This window comes from Bombus pascuorum, chromosome 12 (genome assembly GCF_905332965.1).
Source record: "Bombus pascuorum chromosome 12, iyBomPasc1.1, whole genome shotgun sequence".
Classification (NCBI taxonomy): domain Eukaryota; kingdom Metazoa; phylum Arthropoda; class Insecta; order Hymenoptera; family Apidae; genus Bombus; species Bombus pascuorum.
Window position 1 is genome coordinate 6810877 of NC_083499.1, and position 16032 is coordinate 6826908.

Below are 16032 nucleotides of genomic sequence, written 5' to 3' on the forward strand. Positions count from 1 at the left end.
AGGGAGATGGACAGAGGTAGAGAGAATCCTCTTATCGTTTCATAATGCAACGTGGAACGTATGGCCACGTGCTTCTTCCCGGGAATCCCCTAGCGACCTATCATTCAATTCTACGTTAGCTTCTTAAAGCTGGATCGATAGCGGTTATATAATCGATGCCCGATACCCTTCGTGACCGTGTTTGCCTGAAAAACACGGCCCTCCGATCATTTCCGGCCTTCCGCTGGAAATCGATCGCTGCTGCGATTTCTACAAAGACCAAGGGAAGAATTCGCAGCGTCTCTATCCATTGCTCCGCTCGTGAAATCTCGTTACCTATCCACTTGCAGTCGCGTATCACGAAAACTTGGATGGAGGACTTTCGCTTCCGTTTATTCTCCATCCCTTCGTTTCGTTCTGAAAGTCGTTGCTCTCTTCTGATTATTCGGAACGACGATAGAAACGGAGCTCGTTTCACCACGGTCTCGCATATCCCATGAAAACGCGCTTCAAGGCCGTTGTCATCACGGTGCACCGCGATAATGCGAACCTTGGAAATTGGTGGAGCTGGTCTAAAGCACGAAACAAAAAGCCGGCGGTTCGCTTTGTGTAGGAAAAATGTACTCGTTCGCTATCCTCGCCGCGGTGCATCGAGTTCATTCGACGTTAATTGACTGTTAAGCCGGCTGTCGATGAATCGCGTTGCTCTCTCGGCTCGGGAGTTCTTCTGAAACGAGTACGCGTACGATCATCCGTTTCACTGCATCGCCGTGAATTATTTGTGGTTGTCCGTCTAATCGACAAATTGTTCGCGACGTTACAAAATCCTAGTCTTTCGAAATCCTAGATAAAACGTCTCAGAAAAATATGTAGCGCCACATGACAATTCGAATCATGTTGTTGCTTTGCCTCGGAGTATCAACACCGTTGGCATATACATAATGTAATAATAAACAAACCAAATAGTCAACCAAAGTGGAATTCAAACTTTCCGGTGCTCTTCCGACTGGTATAAATAAACGAACGCGATCGTAAGATGATCAGTTTGTCGGTCTCAGTCTTAAGGAATTTTATTAGCGATCAGTAGGCAGTCTTTAGCGAATCAGTTAGTATCGAGCGTTCTTATCGAACATTCTTTTAACGACCAGTATCGAGCAATCTACGGTTGACTCTGAATTATATTTATAATAGTTTAAAATATATTTGACGATTTCAAAACCAAGTAATCTCGTCATTTAAACAACAACTCAACCAACCACCCGCCGCAAATATAAAAGCGTAAGTTATTAGCAGAGTATAGATGTTCATGCGGTTTCATATCTTCACGAACGTGACTAAAAAAAATGAAATCTAAATCTAGTTCGGCTGTTTCATAGTATACATCCGTGAATTTCTCTATCTTTTAATTCCTCATAAATAAATAAATACCCGCGCTTCACTCATTGCACGAACGTACTGCGCGTTTCTTATCAGAAAATTGCAAAAATATATCACGGCAGGGACGTGAAGCGCGATATTTCGTTGGAGGCCAGGCACGGCTTTAATTTCTGACCGCGTGTCAACGCGGATTTAATTGAACGCCAGAATTTCAGCTGTGTGCAGGCCGCGGTTGTAGTGCTGCGGCCTGCTCGCTTGTGGTTCGTTTCGAGAGGACCTGGCGTCAGACCACGCGTCGACAGCGATCGCTGACAAAAAATTCTTTACCATAATTGAAACTCGCGCAAAAAAGCCATCGGCAGGAGGAAAAACAGAGAGACAGCGAAGGTGGGGAAAAAAAAGGCACAGCGTGATAGAAATGGAACTGATGGCGATCGATTAGCTTGTCGGCGAAACGAAACAGTACAGAGGCGATCCCTTTTTTTCTAGCGACGCCTGCGGCTGGTTTTCGGGGTTGATTCGAGGATTATGCTCCGCGTGCGAGCATTCTCCGAGCGTATGCGGCGTTTGGGGTGGACAGTTTGCCAGCGGTCAGCACGCTGCCTTTTTATCGCCCCGCGATTTGCATTTCAGTGACATCGCGCGCGAAACGGTCGAAACAAATTTTTCCCTCCGCCACGGGGATTTCCAGCCCTTCGACGCCGTGGCTTTTGGTAATTCTGATCGATGGCGCGTCCACCTGTCCGCGATTTATGCGCTGGATCGCGTGGAATTTTTTCAAAAGTAAAAAGAAATTCATTCGTTCGGCTTTGCTTATTTATAGTTGGACGCGGGCTCGGAAGAAAAGTGGCTGTCACGAATTAATATATAGATACAGTGGATCGTCGTTGATATGAATCTATCGAGGTTTCGAGAGGTGCACTGGGTTCCTGTTTATTCTGCTTTTGTTTTAACCGATCATATTTTTGTTCGGATGAAAAGAAATGACCAGGCGAAAGATGATCGTCACGTTCCATTATCGTTGTTCGAGCGTTAAAACGCGTTTTAACGAAGATATTACAAGGTTATTAATATCGAGCAGAGAACGATGGCTAAATTTCTAAAAGCTATCGATTCGTACGAAATACCGCAAGCCTTTTTATTTTCCGTGACCAAGTAGCTTGCGCTTTACCAGTTAACATCAATTTCTAGCCGAGGCTGGTAGATTAGATCTCTTGATTCGACCGTCGCTATTAAATAACTCAACTGCTGTAACGTACAGCCATTCGTTCGACTCGGTGCAATCGAACTTGGTATCGTCGTGAAAATTGCTCGTGTAAATGACTTCTAATCGAGACGATCGAAACGATTCCGGCACGAAGCTCGGTAACGTGGCTGACAATCAGCCAGATAATAATGTCAGTGGCGGATTAGCTTGGTCGCAGTTGGCCATGTGCGGACGGGCGCGTAATTAATCGCGGGACAATTAGTGGATATTACGCCTGGTTGGTTGATGCGTGTGTGCGTACCCGTGTGTGCACGTGTACGCGAGCGGTCGTTGCTCGTTTGCGAGTCTCCGAGAACGGAGAACGTTTCAGCTTGCTCGCTACTATCGGATGTTGGAAACAACGATGATTAGTCCGTAGTATCGAGCACAACCTTGGACGACTGCCTTTTATACCGCAGCGATTGATAAAAATAGTTGACGGGCTATCGATCACGCGACAGTCGGAAACGACTACTGGAACCAGGCTGGTTCGTCGAACGTCTTCCATTACGCTTCCAATACTTTTTCCAACGTGGAATGATTAGCTCGTGCTCGTTTCGCGGAAATGAATCGTAAATCCAGTGAACGTGTTCTCGGAATAACCGTGCGTTTAAAGTGGTTCGGAACCTCGTCGAGTATATCGCTCGCGGGCCGTCTTAATAATTCTACAGAACCTTGAAAGTTTTCAGAGCGTAAAGCTGAAGTCGCGTCGGTAACGGCAGCAGTCGTATCTATCAGCACGAAGGAATAATAAAATCGAGCGGAATAATAAAGCAATAACTATAATCCTTCCGACGAAAACCTTGCTACGAGACTTTCCAGAATCTTTAGAGATGGACGTGCGTAAAAATCATCGACCGTTTTAAACGGTCAGGTACTCGCGTGCGTTCTCTCGAAACGTGGCTGACGCGGTTAATCGTTCGAGGGGTTGGAAACACACCCGATGCGTAATTATGCGGACGAATGCGCATCTGATGACGTCATTGGCCGCGCGATGGGTCCTTGAGGTAGTTTTTCAAGCTCTCAGCCGCGATGCAAAGATGGTGAAAAGACGGCGGTGGTTTTTGCGCAGCGGAGCCGATCGCGTGCGTACGACGTCGATAACGGCGAACCCCGAGGAAAAAAAAGCGTACACGCATGCCATGGAGCCAAGGGGAACGACGAGGCGAAAACACGAGTTCGCGTGCGTCTTGCCAACGGGGGTCACGATCTGTGACCCACTTTCGTCTCCGCGTCGACCGCGTGCTCGACATTCGATCCTCTTCGAAGGAAGGTCGCGATATTCGTGTTCGCGCGGACTCGCGTTACCGGTAGAGTCGAACGTCTTCCACGAAGATGTCTTTCACATGCTTTGCCGACATTATTTTAGGAGGCGGTCGTATGGTTCTTCTCCCTTTTCTATACGATTGTAGCCAGACGCCAACGACTTTCGTCACCCTTCTCTCTCCACTTTGCAATAGGAGCAGCCTCTGCTTTGGACGTTACAATGGCTCTCTCGGTAACACGATAGCTTTTCCCTTGCTTTCGTCTCTCCACGGATTTCATTCTCAAGTGCTCGCAACAAGCTTTGATACTCTACGAACTTTCGCCGGAGTTTCGAACGTTTAAGTATAGAAATTTCCTTATTTGGAGAATTTGTAATCGTAACGGACTTTCAGGGAACAAGTTGCATCGTAGAAACGTTCGCCGTTCGTTCGATGTTGATTTAACTGTAGCCTCGTTATAGCAATTGCGGCTAATAGGCTGTCATTAGTTCGAACTTGGGTCTTTCGCGGTCGCAGTCAAGGTTCTTGCTCGCGTTAATAAAGTTCGCCTCGTGTATTCCATACGTTTCCGATACTTTCGCAATACGCACGCCAAATTCTATCGTACTTTGTATAGGCGGTAGCGTTCCCCTTTACGCCACTGTTGCAGTAGTTGCCATGGCGAGAGCTACAAACTTTGAAAGTAGTACGTCGACGGTATTGTTTCGAAGGAAACGTTTTCTATTTTAAGATAGACACGGTTATTATTCCGAGCCAGACGATCGAGTGGTTTCCTCTGTTCTGGATACGCGGCACGATGGAGCGCGAAAAATCGATTATTAGCTTGCCACCTGTACCCTGCGTTCCATGCGCACGATAGACGATCCATTACCCAATTAACGAGGGAAGATTAATCGCAGCACGGGCATAGTTAGCGGCAGGATAGCCGCTGGCGAATAAGAAAAGGACGAAAATGAGCGCGTCGCGAGTCGAAAGTCGCCAAGGGTGTCAAGGTTGGGCAATTTGGCCTCGGGCTACGTCCGCAGGATGATTTACTTGTCCGCCTGTTCGAGAAACTATTCGGTGTTGGATGTCACGAGGAAACTATGCTCCGATTCGAACTTTGTTCTGTTGCATTCAATCCTAGCTATTCTCGCTATCCGTCGAACTTGGCTCAACGAGTTTACAACTTTTTCATACGATTTATTTTATTATTTATTCCACCGTGTCGTGTTCCACGCGGTTACGAATTTTTCCTTCTTCGTCCAACTATATTTCGTTTATTTGCTTTATTTACCAGTTTAAACCGAGTATCACGATACAGAATAGAGAATTATATCAAGAGCCAGTTATTCTCGAAGCAGATTGTCTGCAATTGACGGCGCAGCCAGAGAACGGATTCATTCCATACACGAAACCATATATCCTGGGATCGCTCGCACGATCATTTACCATCTACTTGTACGAGTTGTATAATTTCACTAATGGTATTCGTTTAATTACGCTCTGGAAATAGAGTTGCAAAATGTAGCTAAGGCGAGATCCGGACCTGGACCTGATTCATTGAAACGTACGGTGTATGAAAATATTCAACCCCATCGATGTTCAAGTAAATTATATAAGAAATGTAGTTTATAGAAAGAGAAAAAGCGTAGAATTGTGGAGGAACATTGGGCGCGAAATACTGGCAGCGTGACAGAGCGAAGAAAAAGCAAGGTACCAAAGTGCTTCTATATATAGACGCCATCGAGGTACATTAGAGAGTTAGAGTCGACGAGCAGCTTTTTTTAACCCCCTGTGATGTTAATGCTCGACTCGGAATCGTGTCAAGGACAATCTCGATCAGTCGACACCGCCGTGACTTTTCTCGGCTCATTGGAAACGAGCACGATCCGGTCGTTCCGAGTATTTAGGTTTCAGCGCCTCTTGATCGACGAAAGAAAGGTGGACGAATGAAAAGGACGTAATTTCATCCGCGACGGTGGATCGAGCGGTTTGGCACAAGTTTCTACGAAATATTTCACCGACGGCAGACAACACGGGTGGAATGTTTCGCGTACGTTCGTATAGCAACCGGGCGAGAGTGTTCGTCAAAGTCGCTCTTGACGCGGAAGAGCACACTTTTCACTGAAAGCGGCAAGTTCGCGTCTCCTCGTCGCCGGAGAACTGAATGGAAAGGTTGAGAAGAGCAAAGCTCGAAGCTAGACGCGCGTCTCTGTGTACGATCCTTTTTCGCGCTTTCCTCGTTTCGAGCTGCACGATCGATTTCGCGCGTTTCCTTCTTTATGGGAACGAGCTTCAATAGATCGCGTTACTCTTCACCATAGGGGAAATATTTCGATTTAATTTCTGTTTAGTTGTTTGTTTAAGTCCATTTACCTTCTGTTTAGTAACGTTGATTAGTTTGGAATAATTAAGAGGATAGTCAAGCAAGGGAGAGAAGAAACTAAATAATACACTATCTTACGTGGATTGATCGAACGATATCAAAAACCAATGAATATTCCTGCGCTATAATGTTGCAGAACTAAGAATAGTTCTCAAGCTTCGTACAAAGTCTCACGAGTACCGACGCTTCCACTATGACCTGCTTTCAACCTTTGTTTTCAATAATTCAAACTTTCTCGCTGTTTGTAATATGCGGACGACGACTTCTGTACGTCGAAAGACAGAGAAAAGCGGCTTTTCATCGTCGACGTTGACGAACTACGAGGAAATTAATTTAGAAATTCGTAGATTGTTCGTAGGTTCTAATGTTGCCACTTTTTCCCTTCCTCGTGCGAGTCCCGTTAACGAGTTAATTTCCAGCTGCGCAACGTCGCCAGTTGGTCTCACTGGGTTCTGTTGTAATTAGAGGCATCTTAACGAGACATCGTGGCACGTATAGTTGGCTTGCTTGTCGCGAGGCAGCCGAATCGAAAACGCGGCAGCCACGGAACGTCGAGTCCGCCGCACGATGGAAACAATCCGGAAGTTCCATTTCCGCAACCCACAGTCTTCCCCGATTTCCTCGGCATGGGAATTCAATCGAGATACGGCCAGCTATGGCTTGGAAATTATCCATGCCCGACCAGCTTAATTCACGCCGGCGATCCTTCAGTCGTACATCCGCAATGGCGCCATCCACCCTCGGAATTCGTCGCGTCACAATTAAATGCAAACCGATCGAGCAAAGATCCATTTTCATCCAAAGGAATTAGGGAAATGAGTTTGGTATCTGTTCAAGGATTTTACGTGGGCGGAGAAAAGATACTAAATAGAGCGATGCTTGATACAAAGTTGAAATTGGATAGAGTGTACCGTGTTAGAATGGTTTGTAGCGACGCTTGTTTGGGCGAGAGAATTGGAAAGGGTGTGTTGTATTCAAAGCTGAATAGTTGTGAATAGCAACAGTCGTGAGCTGATACTTGCATAACAGACGTTATACTTGTCCCTAGTATCCTTTCGATATACAGTACTATCCATAATTATTTCAACGACAGGAAACATGCTGCTAATTTCGTCGATTCGTAATATTTTGAAAAAAGCATTGGCAAAAGTCGGCAGCAAATTGGAGTTGTAATTAGATATGCAAAGGAAGAAACAAAGTGTCTTTCGTTTGAAACTAATTTGATATAAAAATGGACCTTGCTTCGTACTGGAGAATGATTTGAAATTTGTCAGACGATATTATGTTACGATACTTCTTTTATAAGAAGCGTATTTCATTTCTACTACATTTTATTTCTGCTACATTCTATTCTTAAGAGACCTTATTTATATTTCTCGATTGCATTTACATAACCAAGATTCTGTTTCTCGTTATCCAAATACGATTGCGTTCAACATTAATCTCATTCTCAAAGGGTTGACGTTTCGGATAGTCACAATTCCATAGGTTTCAGAATGTAAAAAATCAAAGTAGCAAAGTAAGAAACGCTTGAAAGATTAAAAGTTGCGTAACAACGGAACATGTTGAGTTATTTCGTAGCAGAGAAAAGTATGAATGACTAGAAGAGATTGGAGGACGTATCGGGGTGTAAAATAAAGGGAGGAATTTCGGGCGTCGATCGAAAGCAATCTGGCCGGCGTGTGCAGCTTGCGTCATGCAAAGATATAGATGTAACCGAATGGTCGGGGGTTTGGGGACAGAGAGGGGCTGTGGCTGGAGGACGCGGTGCTTGATGTCGATTTCGTATATGTAAGAGGAGTGCGCGCGCGATTGTTCGGTGCGATTGAAATCACGCGAAGCTTTACTTAACGGAGAACTTGCAGATTTCGAGAGCTTGGATATATTCACCGAGCCCTGGGTTCGCCCCTTGATGGCGCTTCGGGTGGTTTCTCCAGGAAGACAAACGGGCTGAGTTTGTGTTCGAAATTCTCCACCGGACATTCGAACGTATAACAATTTCTCTATATGAAATAATAATAAAAAAAAAAAAAGAAAGAGACAGATATGAAGCGAATGAGAACAGGGACGAATCCTTGGCAAAAGGCGGAGCTAAGAGCAGAAGTCTCTCGTTTTTCGAGATGACTTCGGACGAATAGAATCGGTCTCGTGCGTCTCTAAATGGAAATCAATTTTCAGCGAAGCCTAAGTTTACGGTGTTAAACTGCAAGACGAGAAATACGATTTCGCTAAACACGTTCCTTTCGATTTGCACGCTACGAAATAAATTATATTACGAATTGCGATCTCGCAGCCAGATTAATCGTGCCAATGATATTATAAGCGGCTGTATTATACCGAGATTGCTATCATTTGCCACACGCAAGCCTAACGCTACTGGCACTTTTTTCATTCCCTTGGAACTCGACTTCCGTTCGACCAACGTGCGTTAATTCCAGTCGTACGTCACCATACTGTACGTAACGAGGAATTGAGCGCGACGTTAATCGACCGATAAGAGTCCGATGGAAGTGGTAACCAAGAACTAATAAAGTGGCAACCAACCTTCAACGATATAATCCATGGCAATTTAGAAACGTTCTCTCTTCCTATAGCACGATTGCAAAGATATCGGGAAATATTGGCTAAAAATGTGTGCAACAATCGTGGAATACTGCACGGAAACTTGACAGCTTTTCGATAGCGGCGTATCTGTGAAGCGAAGGTCGTCGTTGGTTCTCTCGTGGAGACGCGTTAAGCGAAGATCGTTAAATTCGATAAGGGCGCTGTTGATCTTTACCGCGGATCCCACGCGCGTGTCAAGCGACGTGTGCTGGGATTTCATTTATGGTTTATCGTTGCATTCATGTTGGACCGCGTAACGTTGATAAAGAAGGGATACGAAGGTCGGTGATGAAAAGTCCCTCGTAAAAAGAGGGAGGGAGGACAGCGATATATCAAGATTCGAACTTGATTCTCCGCTGAATACCGGTGCTCTCATTGTACGTACTCGTTGAATCGACGCATCGATTTTTAAACGAAACCTCCGCTGGAACTCGTGTTTTTTTTAGTCGCGTCTATTTTTTCCTTCCCATTTTCCCCTCCTTTCTCTGTTCGTTTTGTTATGGAGACACCGAGTTCCCACCACGAATTCCACTCTACGACACGCTGCAGCTTCGCGAACCTCGTTAAAACTTGTTTACGGTCGCTTGTTTCAGTTTACGAGCTTTTACGCGAACTCGGCGGCTATCTACCCCCGAAGAGCATCGCACCAGCCGACATTACGCCCCTAGTTTCGAGGCTATTGAGGGTGAACGGCGCCCCCCTCTTCGACTTCTTTGTCGATGTGGATCTTTACGATCGATCTAGGTCGTCCGTCTTCTTGGACCTGCCTACGAAACGTCAAGAAGACGCGTTCTTCGCGGAGAACCCGGTGAGTGTTGCAGTTCATAGTGTTGTTATAATTTATAGCGTGTACTGCGATGTAGCTGTTTAATTCTTAGTACCAGATGTAGATAGCTCGTTGTTTCTTGCAAAGATCGTAGATAAGTCTTAATTGTAAATTCTAGTGCATGGAAGCTTTCCTCTGACGACATTACGCGATAAATTAAAATGTTGGTAAATTTCAACGCATTCCCGTAAAATCTGCTCGACAATTAACATCGGTTAATTAATTTATTAACAGACCAAAGGAACCTTTTAGTCTAAAGACGCTATCGAGGGTCGATCCAAAAGTTGTCGAGATCGTAGTTACGCACGATAGTCGTTGCGTTATCTAACTTATTTTTCTATATCTCGCTCCCATAACAAGCTTCGCTATCTCTACGTGGTTCTCGCCGCTATTACGCCAACCACAATTCCCATTTTGCGTTTTCTCAGCTGCGCAACAACATTTTCCCCGCGTAATCTGCCTAATCTCGCGGCATCCATCGATTTCGCAGGAAATTAACGAGCGGGATCGCCGCGTATGCTTGCGCTATCGAGACTCCAGGGACGAATACTTCTCGGTCGGGCTAATTGATTGCGCGATTAAGCGGAGGAGCGTCGGTTAATTCCTCAAGCAAATGTGTGGCGAGTTCCGGCGCGAGCATAAATCCTCTTCGAGGTTTCGGCAGTCGGAAAATGCGATTGTTTGTGTCCGAGATCGGCTGCGACACTTTTATTATTTTAGTCGACGTGCTCGCGATGGTTTAGATGAAAAATACAGGAGAAACGTCTTCGTTATACGGTCGAACCGTTTAATACCAGGCTTATCGCCTATTTGACAGCATAAGCCTGTGCATATGGCGCTTGGCTTTGAAAATCGATCGAAGGCTGGATCCAAGCTCGCGCGTTGTTTCTTCTCGAATGAGCGCGCGAAAGCTGTGACTAAATAGTCTTCTTTAATCGTCTATAAATTAATTATCGAAACACGAGCTCGTTAACATCGTGTACTCGCGCCACCTGCGCTTGCAAATTTCAGTATGTATTTTTTATATCGAACGTGGAACTGGCTACACGTTCGTTAACGGCAACGTATTTTCCTGGCGATGTGATGGCAGATAGTCCGCCGTTATTTAGCCTTATCATAATTTATGACGGCTCAGTGAAGGCTTTGGCATACGCGGCAGGTTGCTTGAGCGAGTGTTTGGAAAGTCGATAGCAGGCTACTCAAAGTCGCCGAGCTACGTACGGGCTACGAGTGTATAAGGTGTCGACGATATGATTGTTCAGAGGATGCGACAGATAGTTTGCTAATGGCGAGCGATACGGCGTTCCATTGCCAGGCAACAGAGACCTTGTTTTTAAAGGATCTGGCCACGGAGTGCGGAAGACACTGATGCCTCTTGGTAAGCGGACTGTGAGGGATCGCACTTACCCTGAAATCTCCAAAAAGTGGAGCAACCCATAAAAATTTCTAACACGTGTGTCGAGCAGAGTGAACCGTATGAGTCTATAGAGATTTTATGAAAAAGCAACGTTCAAAATCGATCATTGATGATCCCTTTTTCGCAACGGTACAAGCTAGTGAATTGAAAGTAACTGTAGCGTGACTAAAACGAACGCTCTCAACGATGTACCTAACTAACGATGATTAACTGATTTCCTTTTCATCGTGTCACTTCTATATTAAGTCTGCAGATTAAAAGAATTTGTCCACCTTTAAAGCGTCGTACATCCACTCCCACAATATTCAAAACTATCAACTAAACGTTAAGTATACTCGATATTCTATGCGACAAGGCCAGGGATTACGAATAATTCTGGTGAGTTAATTTGTAATTAACGGCAGGAAAAAGTTCCGGTGTATGGTGGTGTCTGCGAAAGTTTGCAAAGCTTCTGAGAACGATGGCAGTTCGATCCTGTGCTACGTGTATCGAGCCGCGTTCCAAGGCGGAGAACGTGCCAGGCATTAATTATTCGGCCGGTTCTTTCAACTGTTTCCCATCGTCATCACGTCTCGCGCGATGATCGTGTTCGGTAAACTGGTAGGTCCCTTCCGGCAACTTCCGTCGAGTGCTACGAAACCAGAATTTATCGGCCAGCGTACTCGTCAGGGATATTCGTGGAAAAAAGGCTGCAGAGAAGACGTTGAAGAAAGATCTCGAGAAAGAAACGCATCGACCGTAAGTTCTCGTTTTGTCGCCTGGAAAATCCTCCTCCGAGTCCATCCCCTTGAAGACAGACCCGAGCACAACGAGCTAACGAAAAGCGCGCGAGGTTCGAAGACGAGGCACGAAGAAAGCAGGCGCCGGCCAATTTGACGAGAAAATTTTCGTCAACGGCGGAGGTCTGGTCGGAATCGGATTACTCCATGAATTTCGGATGCTAATTACAAGGCCGGAGGACGAAATTGCAGCGGCGAAGCTCATTGGACCAGAAGAGGGACGACCCTTTTCAGATTAAAGAGAACTGGTTGATCGGCAGTCCGATGTGATTAAGTTTCTCGTTAAAGTTTCGCGATACCGATCTCGCCCCCTCGCATTGTTTCGTGTAACTTTGACTTATGCCAGAGCTGCAGATTCCTCCACTTAATTGTCGCAGAGAATCTTTTAGAAAACAAGTGCTTGCTTTTTGTAAAAGGTGAAGTGTAAGTATGAGTGGCACGGATGGAGAGAATATTGCGGGAAACGGTGTCCGTGCACGAGGAGTCGGAGGCTCGAGACGCTTCGAGTGCGTCTCTCGATGCTCCTCCGCTGAGTCGAGGGTTTTCGAGTAGTCTTCAGCTGTTCACCATCTTAAACAAGATCGTGATGTTCGATCGACGAGTCTTTCTTACTCGTTCTCTCTCGAAAACCCTTTGTCGACTCTCCATTTTTCTGGGAAATAGAGAAAAGCCTAAAACCAGCAGACCATAAGATTCCTCGTTTTGTCGTTCGTAGGGAAGAAGGTTCTCTCGTCGAATTTCCGTTCTGGTTAACGCTCTTTCAAAGAACGTCATATCCATTCTTAGTCGGACAAAACGCGCGCACAGGGAATTAATTACGGAATGATAAATTAAAGCACGGTGGCGTATTAACCGCCAGATAATTTCCGCGGCTGACAGGACTTTTTTAATAAAAGCCTAGGGAGACGTTGAAAAAGGAGCGTTCGGACATTCGCTGCAAGCTTGGCACGCTGCATAAAACGGTGCATCGGGGCGCAGCTCCCGCTGGATGTTCCCATCTCAACGCGTCGACTCTTTTGTCTGACGAACCTTCTTGTGATTGTGATAAGAGCTTAAGGCTGAGAGGATTTTAATACTTAACCTCGACGTGAAAGGGTACCAGCCCTGATGACACTTTAACTTGTCTGTTAATAGACCGGTTGCAGAGAAAATGGCTGACGGACACATTGAAAAAAATCAACGCAGGACTCTGGTATTCTTTTCTTTCTCGCGCTTTCGTCGGTGCGAGTTTGGTATCGTGTTCGGTTTCACCGGTGTCTTGTTTCGTCCAATTTTGTCGTACACTGGTTCGCGAAAGTATCTGAACATTTACCATAAACAATTTTTATATACACACGCGTAGATTACATAAACACGTGCTAAATAAAATTGTAACAAAACACGACTGTGACGATAATGTTTGTCCAATTCGAAAGCCACCTGAAAACGTACATGAAAGCTCCAAGATATTTACCGCAAACATATTCCATTGAGTTTACTTTTATGCTAATTGTCGCGTCCCACGCCCCGCGCGATCCGTAGCGCGAAGGCAAAATTGCTAATTTATTAATTAAATCGAGGTAATTTAAACCGTTTATTTGAAACCGTGTTTACAGTATTTGAAGCGAAAGGCAGTTAAAGCCGCTAAAAGCTATATCTTGCGAAAACTTATCTAACCATGTTTTTATATTTATCAAATTATGTTCCTATAACGATGTTAAAACAATTTAAATTGTAAACAAAGTCGGCAGTTGAACAAACCTTGGGGATCTTCTCAAACATTTTCCGAAGAAAGACCTCGACGTTTTTTCATCTCCGACGGATGCAAATGTAGCGACTCAGAGAAGTCAGTCTGAGAATATTTACCGTTCGGTTATCGAGTATAAGAATAATTACGTTCGCCTATCGAGTAATAATAATTACTATCGCTCGTTCGTCTATCGAATATTATTAATTAATTACCGTTCGTCGACAGAATAGTTATCATTTTGTCTATCGAAGAATCATCATTTTGTTAACCGAAGAATTTTATATCCGTCAGTTTGTCAGTCAATTGTCAATATAGAAATCGAGTAAGATTTGAATAAATCATTACATATTTGTTAAGATTATTCAGTGGATGGAATTAAAGAAATGCGTGGGCAAACTGCAAGGTATTGAAAGTATATATATTGTGAATAATAAATTACAAAATATGTAGTATTATGTAAGCCGGTCCAGATCCTCTCGCTAGCAACGTTACCCTGAGACTGAAACAACTGCCGAAACCAACGTCGGACGTGTACCGCTTATGGTCTTTCCTCGACGCATTCTTTTGTCTATGCGCTTTCGATGACCTTAGGCGCTTGAGAAACCGAAGACCAGATGTAGAGTTTTCTCAGAAGTGACGATCACTTCAACAATATTGTTAATTGACTTTCGAACAACTTTAATCCTCTCCCTTAGCCGAAAGTGGAGCTTATTGCCAGTTGCATTAAACGTCAGTTGACGCTACCTTCTCGTCGGCAATTAAATAGAACGTAACACTAATAATAGTAGGAAGTATGCCAAGTATGTCTTTGACGATTTACAATGAAATGATTGCGCGAATATTCGAAATATGAACATGGTATTATGTAGATTCAGCACGGAGAATGAAACGAAATCGACTTATAATTAACTTGTCACGATGATATAAACTTTGTTACGGTTACACCGGCATCGCCAAGATCATCCTTGTCGTATGAATCCAGGCTGAAAGCACGTGTTCGATAATGTTGGAGCCACGAATTCAATATCGGCGTCGTTTCGGTCGGTAAGGAGCCAGCAGCACGTTGAATTTCAATCAAAGGCTACGGCTCGTGACGAGCTCGTTGTGGATGAATAATAGCTCGATTCTTGATCGACGTGGTAAATGTAGCATGTTTGCAGGTCGATGCTCGATCGATGCATTCCTTCTATCTTTTGCAAGATCGGTCGAAATACCTTGGAATAGCTCTCTTCCGAAGGAAGAAGAAAAATCGTTGAATTTGTATATTTCTATCTTGCTCTCTCTCTTAAATGAAACATTCAAATAAAAACAATTTCTATCGTATACGACGAATCTTTCCATATTTTGTTCAAACTTGAGATATCTTTGAAAAGTAGAATTCCACGTCGAAGACTACGGAAAGAACGTAGGTTCAGAAATTTCCAACAGATTAACTATAATTCTGTCAATGTCTTGCGGAGCGCGATACGAGAGGCGATAAGCTGTGGTTGGAAAAATAACATAAATCGCGGAGCAAAGAGAGCAATGGGTGCGGAAACTCGGCCAGAACCGGCAAGCCGGAAGGCTGAAAACGAAGAGGAAGTCGGCCGGGGTTCGTGTAGCTCCGTTAGCTGGATGCCAGATACGTGGACTACGCTAGACGCGGACATGCTAGGGCAGACAGAAGAGTAGGACAGACTGGAGCCAGGAATTTCAACCACCGAGGTGTACGTCGAAATAGTCGGAGCTGGTTGGCCGACCGCCAAAGTCCTCGGCTCACATCGAACAACTATCTTCCTAATTTTCCATCTTCCCCGCACAGCTTGACCTTCCGATCCGGCGCCTTCTGCATCACCACCCATGATTTCTTCTCTCTCCACGTTATTTGCTTATCATCGCGAGTTTCAAAATCGTCGGTTCTCAACAATTTCAGCGACGACATTTAAAAATTGACGAAAAGATCGCTTGGATGGACGATTGGCAATTGCAGATTACTCGTATCGTCTTGCGCGTACTTTATTTCGTAAGAAAAGTTTCCTGCGCAAGATAGTAAGTAGCCCGCGAAGATGTCTAAACGCTCGTAGAAGTCTTTTGTGAATACGCTACGTGTCACACGAAACATTTTTCAATCTTATTAGCATGGTTATGAGCGTCGACTGAAGTTACTGAAATTTCCATATACATTTTCAGAGTGCTTTCTGATGTTACCAATCTAATCGCAACAGTCGTACCTCGTTACGGTGATACTGAAACTACAAAGTGTTTTGTACGTACAATACGTGGATAAAGGCTTTCCGTGGTAAATGTGCAAATATTTTCGCGAACCATTGTAACTCGAACATCCGTAAAAATATGCTTTTCCCCATTTTGTTTGACCATTTTTCATGCTGTTCATTGATTCTGTTTGGTGGAAGTAGCGGGAATTAACGAGCACGCGTAAGAGGCGCATAAAAGGTAAATTAT

The 16032-nt window shown here is 44.6% G+C and overlaps 1 protein-coding gene across 2 annotated transcripts in view; it reads left to right on the plus strand.

Annotated features, from left to right (window-relative positions):
- The window catches only part of LOC132912951 (neprilysin-1), a 75823-nt gene that overhangs the window by 30893 nt on the left and 28898 nt on the right, over nucleotides 1–16032 (plus strand). For both annotated transcript variants that reach the window (XM_060970792.1, XM_060970793.1), the window contains exon 6: nucleotides 9433–9647. In XM_060970792.1, coding sequence (XP_060826775.1) covers nucleotides 9433–9647 — 215 coding nt within the window. The remainder of the gene's footprint in view (nucleotides 1–9432; nucleotides 9648–16032) is intronic.